This window comes from Lepisma saccharinum, chromosome 16 (genome assembly GCF_977018435.1).
Source record: "Lepisma saccharinum chromosome 16, izLepSacc3.1, whole genome shotgun sequence".
In the NCBI taxonomy this organism is placed as follows: Eukaryota; Metazoa; Arthropoda; class Insecta; order Zygentoma; family Lepismatidae; genus Lepisma; species Lepisma saccharinum.
Genome location: NC_139244.1, coordinates 804,044 through 819,207, shown reverse-complemented (window position 1 = coordinate 819,207; position 15,164 = coordinate 804,044). Strand labels below are relative to the sequence as shown.

The window sequence follows — 15,164 nt, the reverse complement described above, 5'->3', positions numbered from 1 at the left end:
GATGCATTTAGAAAATGGTTTAAAGTTAAATCGCAAAATGCACGAAAAGAGTACGTGGAAAAATGGGCCAAAGTGCTAGAAGAAGATGTAGATGGGAACAAGAAAGTATTGTATGGATTAGTGAGAGAAAGGAGAAGAGGAAAGAGGAGACAGCTGTAAGCTACAGGATGAAAGGGGAAACATTGTAGAAGAGGATGAAGAAATAAGGTGAATGTGGAGAAATCATTTCAAGAAATTGCTGAATGTGAAAAAAGGAAATAAACATGAAGAAGTGAAGGAAAAATAAAAGAGGAAGGAAAAAGTGAATCTCACATGGAAAGAAGTGGTGGATGCACTGAAGAGAATGAAGAGAGGTAGAGCACCTGGAGTAGATGAAGTGCCAGTGGAAATGATACTGGGAGCAGGAGTGATTGGTGTGCAGTGGCTGTACAGATTGTTGAAAACAGTGTGGCAAGAGAGAGAATTGCAAAGAGATTGGACAAAGGGACTAATAGTTCCCATATTCAAGAAGGGTGACAGAAAGGAATGTAAAAACTACAGAGGAATAACACTTATGTGCCACTTAGCAAAGGTGTATGAGAAAATGTTAGAGAAAAGAATAAGGGAAGTAACAGAGCTGAACATGAGAGAGGAACAGTATGGATTTAGAAGAGGCAGATCAACAGTAGACCTGATATTCACCATTAGGTAAATGCAGGAAAGGCACTACGAGTATGGAAATGATTTGATTATGGCAATCCTAGATACAGAAAAGGCATACGATAGCATGGACAGAACAAAGATTTGGAAGGCTCTAAGAGAGAAAGGAGTCGAGGAAGAGATAGTCTGCAGAGTGCAGAGCACATACATTGCCAATCAGAGCTGTGTGAAGACAGGAGTGGGAAGAATGGAGTGGTTCAGTATAAGTAATAAACTAAAACAGGGAAGTGCTATTTTCCCCACTGCTCTTCATAATTACAATGGATGCAATTACCGAAGAGGTGGGGAAGAAGATAGGAGATGACTTAGTAATATGGAGGAACAGGGAAGAAGTACAGATACAGCTTGATAGTTGGAATGAGGAAATCAGAAGAGCAGGAATGAAATTCAGTGTAGAAAAGAGTGAGGTGCTGATAACAACAAGAAACAGAGCTGGAAATGAACCAAGAACAAGAATAGCCATGGAAGAGTTGAGGGTTAGTGGAGAGCTTCAAATATCTAGGAAACATAATTGAGAGTAGTGGAAGAATAGATGAGTAGGTAAACAGAAGAAGACAAATGGATGGTGAACTATATCAAAACGTTTGAAGATTAATATGGAACAGGGATGTACCTATGAAATGCAAGAAGGTAATATATAACACATACTACGTGCCGATAATTATGTATGGAGCAGATTTAGACAATGACAGAGAGAGACAAAAGAAAAATGCAGGCAGTGGAGATGAAATTCCTAAGGAGTATATTGGGGAAGACTAGAAGGGAAAGAATAAGGAATGAGGAGATCTGACAGACAGTGGGTGTAGTGAAGCTTCAGGACAGGATAGATCAGGCACAGATGAGATGGTTCGGACACATGAAGAGGATGGATGGAGAAAGACTGCCGGTAAGAGCTTACAGTGCACAAGGAATGGGAATAAGGCCAAGGGAGAGACCAAGATGTCGGTGGAAACAGCAGATAGTGGAGAGTGTTAGGAGAAGAGGACAAGATTGGAGCACCATGGAAAGAGAGGAGTGGTGGAACAACAGACAAAAATGGAGAGGCTTGACTTCTATGCTGACCCAGCCAGAGGCAAGAAACAGTGAAGGATGATGATGACACACCACTGAACATTTGGCTAAACATCTGTAATGATTGCTTCATATTTTTATGATAATTACCTTTGTTTTGTTAACAAAATGAAATGAATGTTGTGTGGTTTTGTACCACCATGCCTGCTGTTTCCGAAATGCCATTACATGTACAGGCAGCATGGTGCTCACTGAAATATTTTGCTTAAAAGTTATTAATTTTCAGAAATGCATGTATGATAATTTGTTTGCTTGGTCACTCAGCTCGTTAATCAGGTCTAAAATTCGCCTCTGCTCCACCTTGCAATCCCTTTTCACAGCAACAACTCAAATCGGAAACCTCGGCACTGCACATCCCTAAACAAAAACAAGAATGCACATGCAGGCAGCATGGAGCCGCATGCACAGAAACTCCGACGTTTTGACAGTAGAACAGGTCGAGGCAACTGGACATTATGAGGAGTTGGAGATGGCGCTTGCGCAAGAGAATTCCTGGAAGGACTCATCCATACAACAAAAATGTACAATAATATCACAAGTAGTTCGGTCTGAATGGCGCTACGTTGCCCGCGCGTGCACTGCGGTGATAAGGAAACTTCAGCTGAACCATCTGACTGTACCTAGCCATGTAGGAACCCAGGTGTTGCAACAACAACCTACGAAGCCATTGCTATTCTGTGAAATCTTCATCAGGTCAATTTAAACACATGCATGGGAAAATGGGTATTGAGGAAGGCTGAGATTTTTTACTTCCACATTACCGAGTTAAAAAAAAATTAAGATTCTATGCATTTGTGAGGAAGTGAATTCAAAGTAGTGAGACTATTGCGCTAAATTTCTATTTATTTAAAAATATTGGGTTGTGTAACACAACAGACATCTAAGCCACCGGAGTTTATTGTTTTTTAAATCCAATTTTGATAGCAGATTTTTCTCCACAATATGAAAATGAGATGAGAGAATGGTGTGAAGTCTTTTCTTGTTACCATCGTTAATTGTATTTATGTCCCACTGGCCTAGAAACACTTATAATATAAGAAGGAAATTAACTTACTTTCTGAAAATTGGAATTCCTCCCGTATCAATTCTCCAGCAGAGTTCATCTTCTGGAAGCTCTTTCCATTTCGAATTGCCGAGGACATTGTTTCGATGTTCTCCACGCATTCTGGCTGGGTAACTTCCAAAACTGATTGTAAGGAAATTGGAAATGTATATTACTACACACACACAAGAGACCAGTAATTGAAAGTAATGAGTTACTTCAATCGAGTAACTGTAACTAGTTACTTTTTCAAACTAGTAACTGTAATTCAACTTACTTTTTCCAACTGTAACAAAAGTTATAGTTTATCTTTAAACAGTAATGAACAAATTATGGCTTCCCTGCTGAAAATTTTGTCTACTGTTTTCAGTAGATCTACTGTGTTTAGATTTTCAAACAGATATAAATGAAAATTGTTAATAAGGATGAATAAAATGTAATACTTACAGCCACCATTTTCAGCTAAAAACACTACATATACAGAGCATTCCCTGACAGCCTTCTTGAACCCGAAGGTTCATGGCTGCAGCAACACAGGCCTTCCATCTGTTCCTATCCTGAGCAAGATCTATAAACTCTTTTCCATCCCTACCAATTTCCTTTAGGTCCATCTCAACATTATCCCTCAATCTTAGTCTTGGTGTTCCTACTGGTCTCCTAACATCAGGTATCCAAACAAGAATCCTGTAAACTCTTGTTTCCTCTTCCATTTGTGCCACATGGCCTACCCACCTAAGACTTCTTGATTTAATCATTGTATCATCTTCGTAATTAATAAAATGTGGCAAAAAGGCAATTTGGTTTATTTTGCTTCGCTTTTGTGCCAAGTTTAGCTAATCGCGAAGATGATACAATAAAATTGGTGAAGCGACACACACAAAGAACACCCATGCCCAGGTCAGGATTCGAGCCCAGGATCTCCAACTTTGTAGTGAAATTGGGTGGGGTTTATGTGTACCTTATTTTAGTAGTCATTCCTCATCTTGCAATCTTTCCTGCCTTTGACATTTTTTCTTTTAGGAATGCTGGAGCTAGGGGGGGGGGGTTATGACCCCCACTAACCCCTCTTGAGCATGCCACTGATTGCTACTCCAAGTGTGGACGTCACCGCACATCACTGTATTTGAATCCCTCTATGTAAGTATGTGCATGTGCATAAATCCAGGGAACATATCCTCAAAAAGGCACTATGTAAAAATAATATTGTAATACGAGGGTCACTATTTATATTTTGAGCCTAACAATGAAAAAACAGGAATTTGGCATTGAAAACTGCTTTATTGTTTTTCGAAGTATTCTCCTTTATGGTCAATACACTTTTGCATTCGTTCGAACCATTTGTCAAAGCAGTTTTTCCAATCTTCTTGAGACACCTCCATAATATGGTTTTCGAACGCATCAACGGCGTCTTCCGCCGACGAAAATCGTTGTCCACACAATTTATTCTTGACATTCGGGAACAAGAAGAAGTCATTGGGTGCCAAATCAGGACTGTACGGCGGATGACCCATCTATTCGATTTTTTGACTGTTCATAAAGTCGGTTGTTAGACGAGATGTGCGACAGCTGGCATTGTCTTGATGAAGAATGATCCGACGGCGTTTGTTTGTTTTCCGTATTTGACCGAAGACCTCTGGCAAACAAATTGTTGTGTACCATTCAGAGTTGACCGTTCTACGTTCCTCTAAAGGCACAGTTGCCACGTGACCAGTTTTCCCGAAAAAACAGGCGACCATTTGTTTCGATGTGCTTCGAGCGCGAACAACTTTTGTTGGATTGGGTTCATCTTGAAACACCCATACAGTCGACTCCTTTTTACGTTCCAGCTCATATGCATATATCCATGATTCGTCACCTGTTACAATCTTATATACGTCTTTTGAAGCACCACGATTGTATTTATTGAGCATTTGTTTGCATCAATTGACGAGAGCGTCTTTTTGAGTTTTTGTCAAATTGTGTGGGATCCAACGAGAACATACCTTTCTCACAGCTAAATGTTCATGTAATATTTTATATATGCTGGTGGAACTATTGCCTAGGGTTGCCTCAATTTCACAGTATGTCACATGACGATCTTGCAGTATTATGTTTTGCACAGCATCAATGTTTTCTTGAACAACAACTGATTTTGGACCACCTTCGCGAATCTCGTCGGTCAGCGAATGGCGGCAACGATTAAATTATACCAGCGTTTCACAGTGGCAAAGGATGGGGCTTCATCACCAAATGTGGAAGTAAGTTGATCGATGCACTCTTGTCTTGATAATCCACGTCGAAAATCGTAAAAAATCATCGCACGAAAATGTTCACGAGTTAATTCCAGTTTATTGTTGTCGCGCAATCTCCAAGGCAACATAAACAACAAAAATGAAGCTATTGACAAAACATTTGAAGTACGTTATGGTCAATAATGCCAGACGATTCCGTGCAAACGTCAAATCGCGCCTAACTTCAATCAGTGTTGCCAAGGCTCAAAATATAAATAGTGACCCTCGTATCTGCTAGCATGTATTGTTAAAAAATATAATTATTTTGCAAGAATGCATTATACTTACCTACAAGTGTTCACAGGTTATCAGCCAGGCTAAGTCAGTGTTAGCAGCCAATGTTTCGAGCATAGATGCTAACACTGACTTAACATGGTTGGTAACCCAAGAACACTTGTTCGAATTGATTGATTGAGTTGGTGTTTGAAGTCCACTTTATGCACATGAAGGCTAATCGAGGCTGGACCTACAGTTTAAAGTTGAATCCCAACCATTATGTACCTCCACCGGATATCAAACCCGGGACCTCTTGATTACAAGGCGATGATGCTAACATCGGGGAGGCCCTCTCTTGTTCGAATTATATCACCACGTATTATACTCAGTATTAGTACAATTTTAATTAGAAGAAAATGATATTGTATTGCTAACAAAAATGTTAAAACTGATGTAACATTGACGAAACGATGAATTACTGTATAAATCAATCAATGAATCCACTTAATACAGGCATAAGGAATTGTCAAGCAAGGAAACTTACCGAAGTCAGCCGGGTTGTAGTGCTTGGGGCAGGGGATGCCGACGGAAGAGAGAAAGGGCACCACCTGGTCGCTGCCCCCATGGTACACGCACACCCCCTTCGAGAGCACGTACACATTGTCGAACATGGCAAACTGGTTGGCGCTGGGAGTGTGGATGGAGCAGATGATGGTCCTCCCTTGCTCCGCCAACATCTTCAGGAACGACAGGCACTGCTTGGCTGTGCTCATGTCAAGCCCTCTGTGAACAACACCATCAAGTGTTAGAATAGAATCACCTTTACTGAGCCTCGCAGGCCACTCTTACAACAAACCCATGTCAAATATATATTATAATTTACTCTTTCTGGAAATAACTCTTACAGTAGAAAATTAAAATATAGAAAAACAAAACATGTATATTTATAATAAAAACAATGTACTGTTGAGTCACAGTTAAATCTAAAACAAGTATTAGTGTATTATTATTACAGAACTAAAACTAAAACCAATACATCATTCATTTTCATTACAGCAAAGAGAAAGTCAGGCACTATTGTTCGGAAAGTAAATATTCCTTTAGGTATAATTTGTGTGTTGCATTCTGAATATCTCCTGAGGTCGGTAGTTGGTAGTTTAATTCAATTCATTATTATCGTCACTATGAAAGAATTTCCATCAAGTTTGTTTTGTGTATGGGAAACGTGAATTTAGTTTTCTGATGAAGGATAAGCCCCATTCGCAAAACCTCCCAAATCCGGCCCTGGTTGATGTCAGGGTTACAAGACATCCTCTTTCCCACTGGGCATGCCCTACAATTTATTTATTTATTTATTTATTTACTTAAAGTTTCAGATACAGTACTGAAAGACCATTTTATACTGAAACTGTAGCAACAAGAAAATAATAAAAATAACAACAACAAAACAAGACAATACAAGATGGCAGACAAAAAAAAGTTACATGTATATTCTTAATGATTGTCGGAAACTGTGTTCTGACAAGAAAATATCAACATTTACAGGCAGGTTATTATAAAAGTGGGGGAGCCTATAGTAAAGAGAGCCTTGTAGGGGGAATCTTGTCTGTGCCCATGAGGGAATTTGATTTGTTTGTTTGTGTTTTGCCATAAGTCTACATTTATGCACAGATAGGCTAATTGGGAGTATTGGAGTAGTTTAAAGAGGGATCCGAACCACCATTTGCCACCACCCAGGAGGAGAAATTTGAGAAAATACATAATTTTGACCATCACATAAATTTACATTAAGAAACTTCTGTATGTCTTTCAGTGGGAGAATAGAAATCACAGAGAAATTTGTTCTTACAGAAAAAAAATACATTTGTTATTGTGCAAGGATTTAATGTCAGAATGGCAAAAAGGGAAGCCTCCTGCCTTAAAAAAATATTAATATATTACTCTATTTTTATGCCCACAATAGTAAATACCTAAAATATAGTTCACTATTTCCTGATAATGATATATACATTGGTGGCGTTTGAAAACTTGAATGGATGCTGTTGCCAAATCACTGTTGCTGAACCTGATTCTAACAGTGCCTGTTTCGAGATTTTAAACATAATACAGTATACACAGGATGGTGGCAGTGGCGGCTCGTGGTCTGACTTTATGGGTATGCACTTCAGCAGAAGAAGTGTTTTATATCCCTCTCAAATACTTGCTTTTTTTTCTTTTTCGTCCATAATGATGCTAAGTGTATTGGTAACCCAAGTTATGAACACCTTTTACTGAAAAATAAGGCTGTAGGAGAGTTTTATTTCATAAAAAATATTAATTTCTACAAATTTGAAATACTGCGGAGAATTTTCCGTCGATCACGAAAAGAGGTATGATATTGGATATATAGATAATTCAACATTCGATAACCTGACAAAATCACTATAAACATAGAAATGCCGATCTACAATATTCAATATTATTGTCGATTTGCAAAATATTTAGTAAAAACTTTCCCCTTCGCTACACTGATAAATGTGAACAAGAATAATTACATTTGCATACATGAAACAAGCAGGATCGGGCGACTCCCCAGGGAGCCAAACCAGGGCATCCTCCTTGATTAGAGCCAAATCTTAAGCGCGAGTTTATTTTTTAGTCCACTTTATGCACAGAAAAGCAAACAAAGACAGACGATCTACAATTTAAAGAGGGGTCCGAACCAATGCCTCTACCGTCTGCGTGGCTATTTGTTTAAAAAAGAGTTGAATTCATTGTTGACAACAATTAATTGAAGCTACTGCTGAATAACTTAATAAGTATATATATATTGTAAAATCATCTAACCTAGGAGATTATTGTTGTTTTGATGTCATTATGTAGGTATAAAATAAACACATACACACAATACACGTGTTCTTTAACAGCATTATAGTATTTTTAAATTAAGGCTACTATTCTTCGTCATTAAAACCGTATATAACATGGTTATGATTTATATTGGAGGAATGTGGAAAGTAGGGGGAGCCAAAATTCCATCTCGCACATGTGTAAATTTTATCTTGAGCCACTCTTGCAAACAAGGTAGTCGATCCAAGGACCACATGCAGAAAATCAGTTGTAATCTATCTAGCAGTTGTATATTTCTAACGACCGACTGATCAAACCAACAAACTCAAGCGAAATCAAGAGAATAAATAAAAAAAATATTAAAGAAAATGACAATACTCACTCAATCCACACTACCCTTCTTCGTACTTCATAATTTGTCTTTCCCTTCCGCCTTATCTGTCTTATATTACTGCAGTCGCTGGTGCGATTTGTACGAGTAGCTAACTTCCCTACAAATATTCAACGACGTTAAATATTACGTATCTGCTTTCGCTATGAACAGTTTCCCCTTTCATCCTGCTCACTTTGCAATGAAAGAGGAACGAGCTTTGATAGCGTAACAATATTGCCACAAAATGGAAAGAGCTGACTGATCCACGTCTATCTCTCCCTCCCCCCTGACTGAGCGGGTGGATAATTCGACTACAGCGCCACAGGGACAGTTTATTTTGGCCAAGCAAAGGCAATGCAAGACAGTGTTTAAAGCACGCGTTTCGCTTTCAGTTGTCCTCCCCTCCCTCCTGTCTTCTTCCTTGCCCTTGTCAAGCTCGGAACAGCGAAGATACCATAGAAATGTCTTTTTTCCAAAAAAAAAAGAGTCCCTCAATTTACGGTGGTGTGTGTGCTGCCTCTACTCCGCCACACGATCTCGAATGGAATGGGATTCCAACACTGCTGTATCGTGAACACAGCACTAGCAGTGCGAGTTTAGACCATAATACGGCGATCTAGAAGAGCAAATCCCTTCTCATTTCTTGCGTGCTGCAAACAGCGGCCAACGAGCACCAGGCGACTTGTGTTCTGAGCGAACGTATCTCAGCGGCAGGCACTGGTAATGCGAAGCTGATGGGGTGAATGGGCTTCGGAACGTTTGATGTTTTGAAGGAGATAGTGTTCAGTGAATAAGTTAATAAAAAATAATTGCATTGCAGATTTATTTGGGTGTGCACGTGCGAATAGACCGAAGCCGCTACTGGGTGGTGGTGGAGCTATGCCATGGATGCGGACCATAATGGTAAAGGGATTCCGTGGGTGGAACCATGCCTGGTGAAGATTGAGGGATAACGTTAAGATGAACCTAAAGGAAATCGTTAACGATCGAAAAGTTTGGATTGATCTTGCGCAGGATAGGCCGAGATGGAAGGCGTGTGTTGCAGCAACCATAAACCTTCGGGTTTAAGAAGGCTAGAGAGTTAGTTAGGAACCGTGCTCTACATCTGCCGATTCTAACCCGGCCCTAATTTCATGGTCGTGGTGCAGGACACCATTTTTTACTTACGTAGTTGGCTCGTCCAGAAATATAATGGGAGGGTTGTTGACCAACTCCAGGGCGATGGAGAACCTCTTTTTCTGGCCTCCCGACAGCTTTTCCATTCTCGTGTGGCGACAGGTGACCAACCCCAGCGTGTTCAGCACCTCGTCCACCTGAAACAAAAGGCAACAGTAGGTTCAGTGCATCGTATTTTGTCTTAGGCCGTGTCTGAAAGGTGAAAAGACCGTACTTGAAGCGAGCATCCTCCGAGCATGGTCTTGGAGCGCGGTCTTCAAGTCGTGGACTGGAAGTGAAAGTCTTTCGAATTGCACTTCGACTGCAGCGCCAAATACGATCAGTAGATGAAACTTAGTATTCGTTGTTTTCCCCACGTTTTAAACACTTGTTTTTCACCATAGAAATCATATAGCATTTTCAAATGTTTGTACACATACATTTCTACACATTATAAGAACTTTAACCAACAACTTGCTGACACATAACCAGTGGCGGAGCGTGACCTTTCCAACAGTGTAAGCCTAGCATGACGAAGGCTATTTCCCGTTGTGCTTATTTTTGGGCTGACATGGTTAGTGATTTATCCACACACATCGACCCCTCCCCCCCAATTTTTTCAGAACACTTCCCTGGAATTTTTCACCAAATCAAAAATTCTGGATATCTGATAATTAAGTCAGTGTTATTCATATCACAATGAGTAACGTATCGATAAAAAATATGCAAAGTTAGATAAAATGAATAATAATAATAATAATAATAATAAACAAACGAAAGCAGAAGGAAAGAGAAAAGTGCTGAATACTTTTTACAACCGCATAACCAAGTATCACCTCCGTATCATGAATCGCAAAATCGGCGCACTTTATTTTTCGTTTCTGTTACTATGTCTGCTAGAGAAGGAAGGGGTGGGCCTTCCTATGTCCACAAGTTTCTTCTTGGCAGCAAAATCCTTGCTGGACAACGGCGTCTTCAACAAATTCTCCACCCCACCGCACAATCACACTCATTTTATTCCATAATGCACTTCACTACTGTATCACACCACAGCACAGGGACGACATTCCGCTTTTCAATAGATGGAATTCGCAAAAGCAATACCTCGAGACTTTAACAAACACACAGCAAGTAGGGGGAAACAAAAATAAACCAGATCCAAAATCGGTCACTGCTGAAAGCAGTGATCTTTCGGACTGTGAGGGGAATATCCCTTTCGGATATAAATAAATTCCCTCTCTTGCCTTAAAATTCCCTATATTTAGTAAAAAAAAAAATACAATATAAAATATAAAAGAAATGCTCACAAATTGTAGGGATATATCCAGAAATTTCTATCAAAGGACATGTAAGTGCTTTCTTAGGATAGTGTAAAAGCAAATCTAGCACCTAAAAGATCATAAACAGGCTTTTCGTACGTTGTTCGAAGAGTGTTTGAATCACGGACTATGTAATTAATAATATTTGGTTCACATTTGACATGAAATTTGTAAAATTGGTTCAATCTTCAGTTTTCATTAACATTTATTTATTTATTTACTTATTTATTTCACTTTTTAGCTCAATTATTACCAGCTGAGTTCATACATAAACGGAAAACAGAGATCTTAATATGTCTAATGTTTATGCTCTCCTACAAGCGAAAAACAGAAACAACAAGAATTTAGCACATCAATGTGTATCTAATTTTCCCGTATCCCGCTCATTTCTAGGTTTCTCCTTTTCCCCCTTCCTGTTAGTTTTTTGCTTCAGAATTCCCTGTTCCTGGAAAAAAAAACCTCCATGAAGCACCACCGGCTCAAATTTCCTTTGCAGTCAACCATTCATACCCGACAACGCTGGAGCCCCTCCTCTTGCAGGACCTGTGTCTCGCGGGCGCGTATTCAGTGAAGCCAACCCAAGCATAATGGTGCAAAATCTCGCACAAGTTTAAAAAGTCGTTTGTAAGTTGGAGATATAAATAAAACAACAGAGCCGCTTTTCGTTGTGGTTGAATTTTCTCAAACTTTTCACATAACGTCGAACCCATGCCGTTGGCTTAACCATTCGAATTCATATTTGTTTATGTTATAAATTAATATTTATAATATGAAAATCCCAGAACAATTTAGTAGTATGTAGCATAATTTCGGAGTTTAAACGACACTATGGACACCAGAAGGGGCAAGGGGAGGAGACACTTCCTGAAAAATGAATGTCAACCATTTTCACACATATAATTTCATTTCAGTCACATCAAATTGTTAATTGTTGTAAGGGCGTTGCAGAAAAATGTTAACTTCAAATTGAATTAGTATATTTTGAGAAGGGAAATATACCTAGTTTACCCCAACCCCTGAAAAAATACTTTGCTTAATCCTCCCTGGTGGAAAGAAATACTGCGGACGTCCATGAACAACACTTTTTCTAAACATGAGGTTTGCAACGCTGCTGTAAGCCTCTGGCCGTAGGTTTACACACCTAGGGTTTCGACGCGCTCTTCTCCCTATATTCCTTGCTCTTCTCTTCCAGATACGGTGGGCGACGGTAGGCACTGCTCCTTCGCGGTCAGAAATTTGTAAGGCAACATTCAGACGGCTTACAACTTTCCCAAAGCAAAAGGCGGGAGTTCTCATGTGCCATCTGGTGCTGAAGTGTTGCAATCTAACAAACAGGATCTCGAAGACTGGTATCGGGCCGAGATGAACTTTGAAGTTTTTACGAATTTTGCCATATAATTACATACATTTTACTATAACTAACCAAGTGTAAGCCCGGCTTACACGGCTTACATGGACGCTCCGCGCCTGCACATAACGTATATTTAACCCCTGTTGCTGGCTTTCTACCTCCGTGATTTTAAACAAATGAACAACGAGTGTGGAAATCACGTGACCTAGTCAGCTCCCGTCTGCACTGCGAGTTGTGCACTTGCGTATTTCTGTGCTTGGCGCTTTCGAACTGTACTAGGTGACGTCACTTCCGCTAAGACCATACTTCAAGTCCGTACTTTGTATCTTTCGGACAGAGCTTCGGTTCAGTTTTCTACGTTGTTAGGTAATAATCGAAACGGCCAAAGGCGACTGCAGAATTTATATGAGGGTGGACCAATAATCGTTCATCATCATAGGAAGTGGAATGTTCCTTATAGGGGAGACATTTTTGAAGAGGATTTAAGTTGTTGATAAAAAATTAAGTAACCGTAATGGTTAAGATACACTGCCTTTACCGTCCGCATGGGCGGAGTTTGAGCTCTTGCTTTGGAAGGGGGGAGGGCAGACTCTGGGAGAAGCATATGATGTACCTGAGGGTTGTTGAATATCCCCTAGTTTATAAGGGGTCCGGAGACCTTCCCCAGGAAATTAAAAAAATAACTTAAAAACACAGTTCTAGGCCTTTTAGATTTGAAAATGCTAAATTTCCTCGCTTAAGTAAACAAATATTAATTAGCATATTGGTTGTCAGTTTTGAAATAAGCAAAACAGTACGATTATTGCATTTTGCATTTCACTATTTTTTTATTGATACAATACTCGTATTACTTTAAAAAAGTTACGGTAGAATAGTAAGCTTCAGAAATTTTAGAAAAATTAAATTGAAAAGTTCTTTTGATGCCTCAGCAGTAACTGTTGATTCAACAAGAAGTCATTTTACGTTTTTCTTTCTTCAAACTGTACACATCAATCAAATCGTCTAAGTCCCGCTATTGCGGCGCAATTACCGCACATGCCATCATGCCAAACGTCAAGATTTGAGGTATGGCTTCATAACAAAAATGTAGTAACTGAACTTAATCATGTGTTATTTTTTAGTCTTTTTTAAGTTGGGGATCCAGGCCCCCCCTGAACTCCGCCTATTACCGTCCGTTATCCATTTATTAGAGGCTGGATGAATCCCAGAGCCATTCCATTCAGGAACTTGGTTGGAAAAATTCCTACCTGAAATTACCCACCCGAGTCTATAGTCATATTCCTTACCGATTGGACTATTACTATTGTTACAAATTAATAATAGAAAACTACTATAAATACCTTTTTTTGGATATTGGTATTAAATTTATAGTGAACACGTAAACTGAGAATGTATGACATTCATACATTCTGGCACTGTATCACCGACTTGTTCTTAACAAGCACTAATACACGTACGCTTTCGGAATTTAGTCTTTACGTGTTTGAGTTCCAGATTTCAACGAATTTGACGCCATTTTTGGTTCAGCAGTCTGATGCACGTTGACGAATTCTGGAAAGCGCGGCAACAAGTAATCCGCTGACGTCATCTCAACGGCAGGCTCGCTAGCTAGCAAGCTGGCTGGCTCTTCTGCATTTGTAGCTTGGGATCGAGTCATTACTCTCGAAACCTCCAATTGAGAAGCGAGCGGCTGATGTCATATGAAGCTCTGCACCGATTGCTAGCCCTCCTGCCCATGCTGTAAACTCTTTCTAGGCTTGCTAGCTGGACTCGCGAAATCGGCTGGAAACATGTTCAGGAAACATGTTCAGAAACTGGCACATATCTTGAAATACAGGGTGATTAAAAAAAATGTTAACACTATTTAGGAAGTAGAAAATTGGCTAAAAGGAGGAAAAATGTGTGGACAATGATGGCAAACACGTGGAGAGCATGTGAAAACATTGCCATGTAAATTTGTTCAATGTTATTTAATCAAAGAAGTAAACGTAGACGGTGAGTAGTATATTTTCTATTTCCCATACGCCTATAGTGTTAACATATTTTTGAAACACCCTGTATATTTTGGGGTTTCGATCAATAATAATAGAACAATTGCTTTTAATTAAATTAAAATTAATATTAATTAAATATATAAATTAATTAATATTGACTGTATTACACATCGTATTACATGAATAGGTAAAAAGATGGTAAAACAATAGAGATATAACAGCAGATATTCATTATTTAGCTTAGGGAATTAATGTCAAATAGATAAAAAATTGAATATTTATTTAATAACAAAAAAAGAGTAAGATCCAATTGACGAAAAGTAAAGTTACTAATTAATATTTAGTAGAGTGCATAAATCTTTGTAACTGTCCTTCAAACCCGTATGAGTCAAATTCCTTGCCTTCCAATAAGTTCAGAGGAAATAAATAACCATCGATTATGTAACAAATGCTAAAATTATTATATTTTCATTATTTAATTTCAGTACTTGGTAAGTCTTTCGGGGATCCACTGGACTCCACCTAAATACGTCCTTGTTCAGAAAATAATCTGCCTATACGTATTGTCTCCAAAACCACTAGAAAGCTAAGGACTTTTCTGAGGTTAAGTTTCGCAACCTAAAGTGCCTCTAAGTAGCTGATTTTATTGCCACCTTCAGGCTGAGATTCTGAACCAACAAAGGTGCGTGTCCTTGTAAGAAAACATGGCCTTACGTCTAAGTGGTATTTTATTGGATGATCTGCAAGAGACGTCTGTGTGCCACAATACTGACTGCATCGAGGGTCAAGGAAGGTTGATAATTAAAGAAACAGTTAATTTTAAAGTAATAATCTTGCATCACTCG

The 15,164-nt window shown here is 39.1% G+C and overlaps 1 protein-coding gene across 1 annotated transcript in view; it reads right to left on the bottom strand.

Annotated features, from left to right (window-relative positions):
- Positions 1 to 15,164, bottom strand: part of LOC146000183 (ATP-binding cassette sub-family G member 4-like) — a 122,588-nt gene that overhangs the window by 18,182 nt on the left and 89,242 nt on the right. The window contains exons 4-6 of the mRNA XM_083137536.1: positions 9,668 to 9,813; positions 5,843 to 6,081; positions 2,825 to 2,956 (exon numbers count right to left, since the gene is read on the bottom strand). Coding sequence (XP_082993662.1) covers positions 2,825 to 2,956; positions 5,843 to 6,081; positions 9,668 to 9,813 — 517 coding nt within the window. The remainder of the gene's footprint in view (positions 1 to 2,824; positions 2,957 to 5,842; positions 6,082 to 9,667; positions 9,814 to 15,164) is intronic.